At 37.7% G+C, this 10,207-nt stretch overlaps 1 protein-coding gene across 2 annotated transcripts; it reads left to right on the top strand.

Moving 5' to 3' along the window:
* The first annotated feature begins 524 nt into the window (after positions 1-524).
* Positions 525-8,412, top strand: LOC103322643 (protein transport protein SEC23 E). 2 transcript variants are annotated; one of them, XM_008224571.2, is made up of 13 exons: positions 525-1,647; positions 1,754-1,927; positions 2,380-2,541; positions 3,331-3,473; positions 4,015-4,090; positions 4,217-4,389; positions 4,514-4,595; positions 5,560-5,637; positions 6,135-6,296; positions 6,410-6,673; positions 6,798-6,902; positions 7,708-7,897; positions 8,053-8,412. In XM_008224571.2, the coding sequence occupies exons 1-12, from the start codon at positions 895-897 to the stop codon at positions 7,852-7,854; spliced, it is 2,319 nt and encodes a 772-aa protein (XP_008222793.1). In that variant the 5' UTR covers positions 525-894; the 3' UTR covers positions 7,855-7,897; positions 8,053-8,412. The 2 variants fall into 2 exon arrangements, with proteins under 2 accessions (XP_008222793.1, XP_008222792.1); XM_008224570.2 differs by having other exon boundaries at positions 7,708-8,412.
* The last annotated feature ends 1,795 nt before the right edge of the window (positions 8,413-10,207 follow it).

Here is a 10,207-nt window from a genome sequence, read left to right on the forward strand (position 1 = left end):
GGCAACCAAAAATTTTATCCAAAAATTTTATTTGAAAATTTTATCCAAAAAATGTTATCTTAAATTTTAAGTGAAAATTTTATAATAAATAGTGACACGTGACAATCGAAAAAATATAATCTAAAAAGCTTATCAAAATTAATGGTTTAAAGTATAAAAAAATAGGAAATAAAGTACAATGAGTATTTGCCCTAGACTTTGCCCTCATGGGTGGAACAAAATCTGGTGACACTATTCACGTGAATAGTGGCGTAATTCTTACCTTAAACTTAGCTTGTGGGTGGAAGTGCTCTTAGAAGTCCTAAATAAAAAAACCAATTCTATGTAGAAAAGGTGAAACCATCACTCAAAATATGTGTAAAAAATCATTAATAAAAAGAAAATAATTGTTTTAAATAAAACAAATGTTTTGATCGTTTTAGGACTAGCCTAGGGGTAAAAACTAGTATGGAGAATGAAATTTCTTCCTACCTAGTACCTTTGAGGAGGCCAAACAAAAACGGCAGGCCCGCTCCTACACAAGTAAATTTGTAACATTACTGATTCAGATTCATCGCCTTTGAAACCCACCCATCTCTTAAACAGAGACTCCATAACATAACAAACCTTCCTCCAATTTCTTCCGACAATTCAGAGTCTCTCTTCTCTCCTCTCTCTCTCTCTCTCTCTCTCTCTTTCTCCCTTGCGAATTGCGGTGACCCCTTTTCTCTCTCCTTTCTCAAGGGGTCGTCGCCCCCTCTCTCCACTCTCCTCCGCTCTCCCCAGAAAAAAAAAATAAAAAAACCCAAAAAAATCAGAAAAACAAAGGCACACTTCCAATTCCAATTCCAATCCGATCAAACCCCAAAACCCACCAAAAAACTTCGTATTTTCAGGAGCTGAGACTCATAATAAATGTCGGAGATGGCGAACACAGACCCGGAAGGGATCGACGGAGTGCGGATGACGTGGAACGTTTGGCCTCGCACAAAGGTGGAGGCCAGCAAGTGCGTGATCCCACTCGCCGCCTGCATCTCCCCGATCCGGGCCCACCCCGACATCCCCACGCTCCCATACGCGCCGCTGCGCTGCAAGACCTGCTCTGCCGCCCTCAACCCCTTCTCGCGCGTCGACTTCACCGCCAAGATCTGGATCTGCCCTTTCTGCTACCAGCGTAATCACTTCCCGCCTCACTATGCCGCGATCTCCGAGACCAACCTCCCTGGCGAGCTCTACCCTCAGTACACAACCCTGCAGTATGCTCTGCCTGCCGATTCAGCCGCCCCTCAATCTCTGCCATCGCCGGTCTTCGTCTTTGTGCTCGACACGTGTATGATCGAGGAGGAGATGGGTTATGTCAAATCGGCGCTCAAGAGAGCAATTGGGTTGTTGCCCGATAATGCGCTTGTTGGATTTTTGTCGTATGGGACCCAAGTTCAGGTTCATGAATTGGGGTTCTCTGATTTGTCCAAAGTGTATGTCTTTCGGGGGAGTAAGGAGATTTCAAAAGAACAGGTTTTGGAGCAATTGGGTCTCGGCGTTTTGGGCCGGAGACCTGGTCCGGTTGGTGGAGGGTACCACCCGAAGGGGGTTCAAAATGGGTTTCCTAATGCGGGTGTGACCCGTTTCTTGTTGCCTGCTTCGGACTGCGAATACACTCTTAATACGGTAGGGGCTTGAATGGATCGGCTTGCGTTGTGTCAGTGGTTTTATTAAATTTTGAAATTGATTGTTCATTTCTGATAATTCGGTCTGAATTGTTTTGAATTTTCAGTTGTTGGATGAATTGCAAAGCGACCAGTGGCCTGTGCCACCTGGAAATCGGTCGTCCCGGTGCACAGGAGTGGCGTTGAGCGTTGCAGCCGGTTTGCTTGGAGCTTGTGTGCCTGGAACGGGGGCACGCATTGTAGCGTTGGTTGGGGGGCCATGCACAGAAGGGCCTGGCGCGGTAAAAACCTTAGCTTTCTGTTTGCTTTGTAGTTTGATGTTCTTGCATGCAAGTGTTAATCTAAATGTTTATCATTACAAAAGTTAACGGTATTTGTGATCAGCCTCAGTTTAGGTTATTACACATGTCTATGCTCCTGATTATTCAGATATGCAAAATTGTTTTTCTTTTGCTGGTCTTAATTGCTTTCCAAATGCACGACCTCTTTTCTCAGATGACCTTTTAAATTGTGGTGATTGCTTTTCTGGGATGATGTGCAATTGTAAAATTTACGTCTTTCTAATTAGTAATTACTTTGCAAATCTACAATTTTTGTGCATTACGGAGTGTGTAGTAATATTGAAGGACATGGGCCATCACATGCTTATGATCCATTAATTAAATAAATGGAAGCGATGTAATTTTTCCCAAATTCCGGATAAGAAGATATTGATTTTGTGAAAATTATGCAGATTGTATCCAAAGATTTATCAGAACCAGTACGTTCCCATAAAGATCTGGATAAGGATGCAGCACCGTACTTTAAGAAAGCAATCAAATTTTATGATGGTCTTGCGAAGCAGCTGGTTAGCCAGGGTCATGTCTTAGACCTGTTTGCATCTGCACTGGATCAGGTCTGTTTTGTTCAGTCTTTTGATTCAGTTATTATTCCTGCATTTTTGGACTGTTCCGCACTGTCATGTTGAGATCAGCAATTAAACAAATATTTGTGTTATATATACTAAACCCCAACCAAAGATGAACTAGTGCTCATGTTCCTGTTTGCACTTGGTTAGCATGGTTGATTTGGTTTGGATGTATTTGATTTCTGTTGGTTCATGGGACACTGGCATTTCTCAATGTCTTTCACTTGCCTGATGCATGAGCAAACTGTTTGTGATTCATTGTTAGAATCAAATGAGCAAATATGTTTTTCTTTTAGTACAAACAATGTAATGCCTTCTATAAAGCAAAATATGTTCTTGAACTTATCATGTAATAGGCAAACTTGTAGTCAAAATATCAGAGGTCACTTGAGGTACGGTCTCACGTATGCTGCTTGTTAGGCTGGGATATTGTGATCTGTTGGGTTGGTTGTCCTCTAGCGGAAGGTAAAGGTTTTATTGGACATTTGAAACAGTTCAAAGTTTGGATGTAGCTGTGGCCCTTCTTCCTCATGGCGATATGAAATTACTAACTAAAATACAGTATTATTCGTACTGTATATAGGTACTCTATTAACTGAAACCTACATGAGAACAAAAGGGTGACAGGGGTATGACCTTGATTTTTGGCTATTTGTCTAAATATGTTAATGATGACATGCAAAGCTGTAAAATGATATCAGTTTTCCTTTGTTTTAATCTTGATGCACTTGGTTTGTGTTTGGTTTTGCATTGGCTCAAGTGTATTGTATTGTATAGGTTGGGGTTGCAGAAATGAAAGTTGCCATTGAAAAAACCGGTGGACTTGTTGTTCTGGCAGAAAGTTTTGGTCATTCTGTATTCAAAGACTCTTTCAAGCGTGTTTTTGAAGAAGGGGAACAGTCGCTTGGCCTTTGTTTCAAGTGAGTTCATAATTAACCATTTGAGGTTTCTTTGTTCACATTTTGAGCTCCGTATAATTTGGTTGGTAATCAACTAAAAAGATGTGATGCTAACAATATAGTTGAATTTGAATTCTTCTCATGTTTTATTGAATGTGATTCTTGTAACTTTTTAGTTTTTCTGATACACCTTCAGCATAGATATGACATATGAGTGAAGGTGCATAAGGTAGTGAGTGGTGGTTAGCATTGTAATACCATAATCTAGTTTGAGCCACACAGTTGGTTTCTGTAGTTATGATGCTGGGTCTGAATTTTGTTACAAAGAAAGGCTGCTTGATATGCAATGACGGGGTTGCCATTGCTTTAAGAGCCGTTAGATTGTCAGCCCTTAGGTTAGGTATTTATAATATCCAATGCCTTGTTCATGTGCATTGACACATGTAAAAAAAATCCTTGTATCTGTTCCAACTCCTGTTTATGCTTTGACTGTTTTTTTTAACGAGTTCTCTTTACACTCTAATTATATGTCAATCTCATTACTGAAAATTATTTGTATCAGTGGTACACTTGAGATCAACTGTTCAAAGGACATCAAAATTCAGGGCGTCATTGGACCCTGCACATCTTTGGAGAAGGTTAGGCAATTTGGTCATTTAGAACTTTCGTTTTATCTACATTAATGGTATAGTTACAATCAATGAAATTTATTTGGATAAGGCTTGTGTTTGTGGAGTGTGATGTTAATTTTGCAAACCTGGCAGAAAGGACCTGCTGTTGCCGATACTGCTATAGGGGAGGGGAATACAACAGCTTGGAAAATGTGTGGCCTTGACAAGAGTACTTGCTTGACAGTTTTCTTTGATCTTTCATCTAGTGATCAGTCAAATACACCAGGAGCTGTAAATCCGCAATTGTATTTGCAGTTTCTTACAAGGTATGCATGAAGATTGTATCACGAGCGGTGAAAACATCTTATGGTGATCTTTGGTAAAAATTGTGTTTTGTTATTTCTACTAGGAATGTGACTTGAGTTTCGTCGGTCACTTTTGTCATTGCAGTTTTCAAAACCCTGAAGGTCAAATGATGCTACGAGTAACAACAATTACTAGACGATGGATAGATAGCACCGTTAGCTCAGAGGTCATTTCAGTTTATATGTCATCTTTTGTCCGAACATATTTTTGTAAATAACTATAGCCATTGTAATAGCATGGTCTGGTGAAGCTTTATTTTTTTGAATTTACCTTTTCCCTTGGGCATTCCTTGTTTATGTTGTATGATTGTGCTGTGACACATGCACACTGGCACACACATGTACTTTCTTACTGGGCATGTCCTAGTGGAACACAAGCTGCAAAGTTTTTTCACATGTATCTTTCATTAGCAAGATATGAATGTAGGAATAGAAGCTGCAAAGTTCTTTTGAGATAATTTTCCCTCCATCACTTCCTCCAAATGACCAAATAAGGCAGAACTATGCATCTTTCACTTTTCCCGTTTACTATTTTTTATGTATTTCCTTTTATGTAGATTCAAATAAGAGTTGGGTAATGGAGAAAGAATATAAGTGTATTATATAACTATATAATATGGTTTCATCACTGTTGTGTGAAAATTAAAAAAAAATTGGCGGGAGCATGATTATTTTTTTTCGTGGTACAAGAATGAATAGACATGTTTGGATAAATAGTAATATTTATGAGTTCATTCGTTCTTCCCTGTTGCCAATGCTTGTTTCAGATCGCCAAAAGGGAACTGTGTCATGTTCATGTTCAGTATGTGTCCTATGTGGCTGCCATGCTCTGGCACGTTGATTGGTCAATTGAGTGGTTAAATTGTCGTTTGTATGTTTTCTTGTTAACGCTGCTATGAAATACTTGGCCATTAAATAGGAGCCTTATTTTCTTTGGCATGATATGTTTTCTTATGACACAAATTTTCTTAAAACAGTAATTTCTTATTAATTACTGAGCTGGTTTTCAATACCATTTGGACCCCTTTAGCTCATATACCCTTGTTTCATTGATACATTTTCTTCTAAGATGTTTCAGAAGTGCATTGATTGAAAGGATATCACTGACACACAAGAATTTTGACCTAACAGGAATTGGTTCAAGGATTTGACCAAGAGACTGCTGCTGTAGTAATGGCAAGAAAAACCTCCTTGAAAATGGAGACAGAGGTATTTTACGACCATTCTCATCTTCTTTTATCTTGTACGTGTCTGTTACATCTTCTTTTCCTCTTTTTTATCTTCATATCTGTCAATTTTGGACTAAATGACACTGGGAGTTTCCAAAACAGGAATAATGAAGGCTTAATGTTTGGTGCACTCACTATCCTACATTTAGGACCTATAAGGCACTCACTATCCTACAGTTGGACCTATATGGCACTCATTATCCTACATTTTGGGACCTATATGAAGGACATCGTTATTTATGCCCTAAAATTTTATCAGAGGATTTCTCTATATTTTAAATTTTTTAATTGTGTCTCTTAAATTTCATTGATTCTGTTTTACAAAACTCATAATTTATGGGTATGCCCTTCTTTATTATGAATATTGTAGATCACTTGTGTTTCTTGGTTCTTCACCAACGAATTCTAAATTGATATTTTTGTTGCAACTTTTCAAACATAGAAGTCTAAAAAAGTATTTTCCTTTGTTTTATCCAGGAATCTTTCGATGCTACACGATGGTTAGATCGGGGACTCATTCGTCTCTGTTCCAAATTTGGTGACTATCGAAAAGATGATCCGTCATCCTTTACTTTAAATCCATGTTTTTCATTATTCCCTCAATTTATGTTTAATCTCAGGCGTTCGCAATTTGTGCAGGTAACCACGATTTGCCCCTTCCTCTTCATCCTTTGTCTTGATATATTTTGCTTACTAGTGGCTAACATATTACCTTTTACCCCTCTTTGGGATCCGAAATGGGTTGTATGCAGGTTTTCAACAACAGTCCAGATGAGACTGCCTATTTTCGCGTGTTGTTAAATCGGGAAAATATCACCAATGCGGCTGTCATGATTCAACCATCATTAATATCATATTCATTTAATTCTCTTCCACAACCTGCATTGTTGGATGTGGCTTCAATTGCAGCAGACCGGATTCTCTTGTTGGATTCGTATTTTAGTATAGTCATTTTCCATGGAATGACAATAGCACAGTGGCGTAACATGGGATACCAGAATCAGCCAGAACACCAGGTATGCATGCTTTATTTGTGATTTCCCTGACTTCTGTTGTGCAATGTCTGATATTGTCTCAACTACTTATATTCATATATTTATATATATATATATATATATATATATGTATTTATGTTTTCAGGCATTTGCACAATTATTGCAAGCTCCTCATGATGATACACAGTCGATCATTCGGGACCGGTTCCCTGTTCCTAGATTGGTGGTGTGCGATCAGCATGGCTCGCAGGTTTTTAAACTATTCTTAATATCTTATTTTCATTTGCCTATTTCCCTAATTGCAGAGTTAATAGTTTGAGTCTGGGCACGATTTAAAATTTGTTATAAGTTACAAATGAAAAGTAATGGTCAACCGGTAATGGTGGTTTGGTCTTTACCTTGTTATTGGTATGAGAGGGCCATGAGAAAAATGTGACAGTTGTTAATGTGCTGCAAGGTTCATGCCCCCTATTTTTGCATGGGTGCCATTCTTTGGGAGGTTTTTTAGGTTTTAGACATAAATTTCACTTTGGAAAAAGCCAAAGTTTTTCAAAAAGACAAAAAAACCACTCAACTTTCAAATCAAAGACATGCAAATGTATTGGATTACTTAGGAAATCTAAAAATAAATAAGGGCATTTTTGTCCATTTTTGCTTCTTTTAAATTTTTTTTCTCAAAATGTCCCTTCTTTGGGATTGTTGTAAATTCTGTGCATTTAGGTCTTTATAATCAATTATTTCCAAAACTGACTTTAACAGTCTATTAAAGGTTTCTTGTCTGAAGATTGTTATTAGACTTTTTTCAACCAAAAAGGTCAAAGTCAGTGAAGAAAATAGTTATTCAAATGTTAGTGCTATGCTCATGTAGTAAACCTTTGCTAGTGATTAACTGTTTATCTCACTTAATTAATTAAGGTGGATTAATTTGTTTGAGTTTTTATTGTGAAATCTTTGCTATTGGCCAGGAATCACTTCACTCCACCCTCTCTCTCTCTCTCTCTCTCTCTCTCATGGGATACCTATTTGGTCTTATTTTCTATTGTCATGATCTGTAGGCAAGATTCTTGTTAGCCAAGTTGAACCCGTCGGCAACATATAATAATGCCCACGACATGGCTGCGGGTTCAGATGTAATCTTCACAGATGATGTAAGCCTTCAAGTTTTCTTCGAGCATCTTCAGAGGTTGGCAGTGCAATCTTGAGAGCCAGATACAATTTCATATTCTACAGCTACACTCGATTTTGGTGCGGGGAAACTCAGTCGGTTTAAATTTTCTATCCCCTCTCATCCTCCTGTTTCATTAAATTGTTTTCCTTTCTTTCCAATGTATCTAAGACAAGAGGTCAGACCCCACATTCTTTTAATAAGAAAAAGCTCACAACAATTCTTTGGGGTGCAGGGAAGGTATGTACTTCCTTGATAGAATAAGGGACACAAAGATGAAATGAGTTTGATATATGTGGAAAGAAAGGTATGACAGGGATGTAACTCAAGGAGGCTCGGAGCCAGTCAGTAGGATCTTTTGTGAGGTTTCTTTTTTTCTCTTGTATTCAACGAGGTCAGGAGTTATTTTCGTGTGTGTCTGAACTTAAGTTATACTCTGATGGGTTTATGAAGCTAGGCTGTATTTACTCTTAAATATACTAGGCCCAAAAGTATGTTTGGATTCATTCAGGTTGAAATTGAGTACATCAAATGTTATTGGGATGTTGCCGTTATAATGATTTCACATTATGAAATGTTTCCGTTGATTATCCAATTTTATGTGCAAGCATAGTGCCGAGGCCATTTGCATTTCCATTTCCATTGGGTTTAGGATTTTGTTCTCCTTGAACCTTGAATTGGACTCAAGTTAGCCCCCCACCTTTTCTTTTTGTTTTGGTAGTTCTACCTTCCCTTTCTCTGTTTCTTTTCTTTAATAGTCTTAATTTCAAAGCTTTTTGGTTAAAAAGGCTAAAACACTTTTGTGTATTTTATTTATGTTTAAAACTTATGGCTTGTTTGAGAGTGATTCTGGATATCCTAAAATCACTCTTGGGGAGAAACAAGCACCTCTCGCGTGATTCTCCATATAATAACTTTTAAGTGATTTTAGGGAATCATCTCTGTGATTTTTCATAGAATTACTTAAAACCACTTAAAGTGATTATTTGATAAAGTGATTCTTTTATGGACCTATAGAATCATTCTAAATGAGCTCTTAATTAGATAGAAAACTTCGATGAGGCTTAAAATTTTAGTTAAGTCCTCTGAAAATTCCAAAGATAACCCTTGATATAGTCAGAAATTCCAGAACCACACTAATTGCCCAGTAAAATTTCTGAAGCCCATTGCCAAGGCGCCAAATATTGTTGCTGTGTTGAATATTTTCAGTTTGTTCTGTGGGCACCCATATTTAGAATTTTTATTTTTATTTTTTACACACGATATTCTACTCTAATTTAATTTAAACAACAGAGAAGGGATTCGAACTCGGGTAAAGAGTGAGGTGCAAACCCATGTTTGCAATTTAGAATTAAATTAAAACTTAGAGAAATATTCTCTGGCCACCGAAACATTTTAAAACTTTGGTCATTGTGCTTGGACCCGAGAACACACTAGGCGATTGTTGTTTTAGTTTTTAAATTTTAGTCATCGTGTGTGATTCCATTAGCAGTTTATGTCCAACCCTATTTCTCAACAACATGATCATCCAACCCATCCTTGCCAAACGTTTCAAAGCTCTACCTTGCACCCATTTTGATATAACATACCCGTTTTTATGTACATGTTCATGACATCAACCAAATCCTTTGGTGACTAAGTCACAAGATTCAAAGCGTCTTGAAGTAAAAAATGAAGGTGAAGTTGAATGATTTTTCATTTTGTAGGCATTAGAAATTAAGGGGCTGTTTGGTTCAAGTTTTAGGGGTTTGGGAATGGGTTTGAAATTGCATTCCCATGTTTGGTAAGTGCAATCTTGAGAATGCAATTATGGACTTCCCATGTAGGGGGAAGTTCATACCCTTGGCTGAACTTGGATATTCTTCCCCACCCCCAATTGGGAGAGCATTCAATGCAAGTTTTTGGGACTAATATACCCCTGCTATAATTTGCAAATACCACTTTTTACCCTTAAAAAAACTCTTCATATTTCTTCCTTTTTTAAAAAAATTGGTTATTTTGTTCCAATAGCTTCACTACTGGTATGTATACGTATTTCTATTCATCCCACAACTTTTCTTTTTCTTTTCCATGGCTGCAGCTTCCAGTTTTCACAGTTTTTTAGTTGTGCATTACACCAATTTGGTTTCAAGGGTATTGTTGGAAAACTAAATAATTTGTCATTCCTAATACTGCACAAACCAAACATGGGAATGTGAGAAAATGGTCTTTCATGGTCCTCATTTCCCAACTTTCCCAAACACGGGAATGAACATCCTTCATTCCCATCTCGTGGGATTAGATATGGGAAGTTCATTCCCAGGAAGTTTAATCTGCGAACCAAAAGGGCCCTAAGTTATAAAACGTTGATATCCTAGTATTTTCTGGGTTTGGATGCGATAAATTTCCTT

This window comes from Prunus mume, linkage group LG2 (assembly GCF_029339155.1).
Source record: "Prunus mume cultivar Tortuosa linkage group LG2, ASM2933915v1, whole genome shotgun sequence".
Classification (NCBI taxonomy): domain Eukaryota; kingdom Viridiplantae; phylum Streptophyta; class Magnoliopsida; order Rosales; family Rosaceae; genus Prunus; species Prunus mume.

Excerpts from the sequence above, each read along its gene's own strand:
- LOC103322643 (XM_008224570.2), top strand. The coding sequence starts at position 895 with ATGTCGGAGATGGCGAACACAGACCCGGAAGGGATCGACGGAGTGCGG. Across the intron at positions 3,474-4,014 it reads TCGCTTGGCCTTTGTTTCAA|TGGTACACTTGAGATCAACT; the intron begins GTGAGTTCATAA and ends TATTTGTATCAG. Across the intron at positions 4,390-4,513 it reads TATTTGCAGTTTCTTACAAG|TTTTCAAAACCCTGAAGGTC; the intron begins GTATGCATGAAG and ends TTGTCATTGCAG.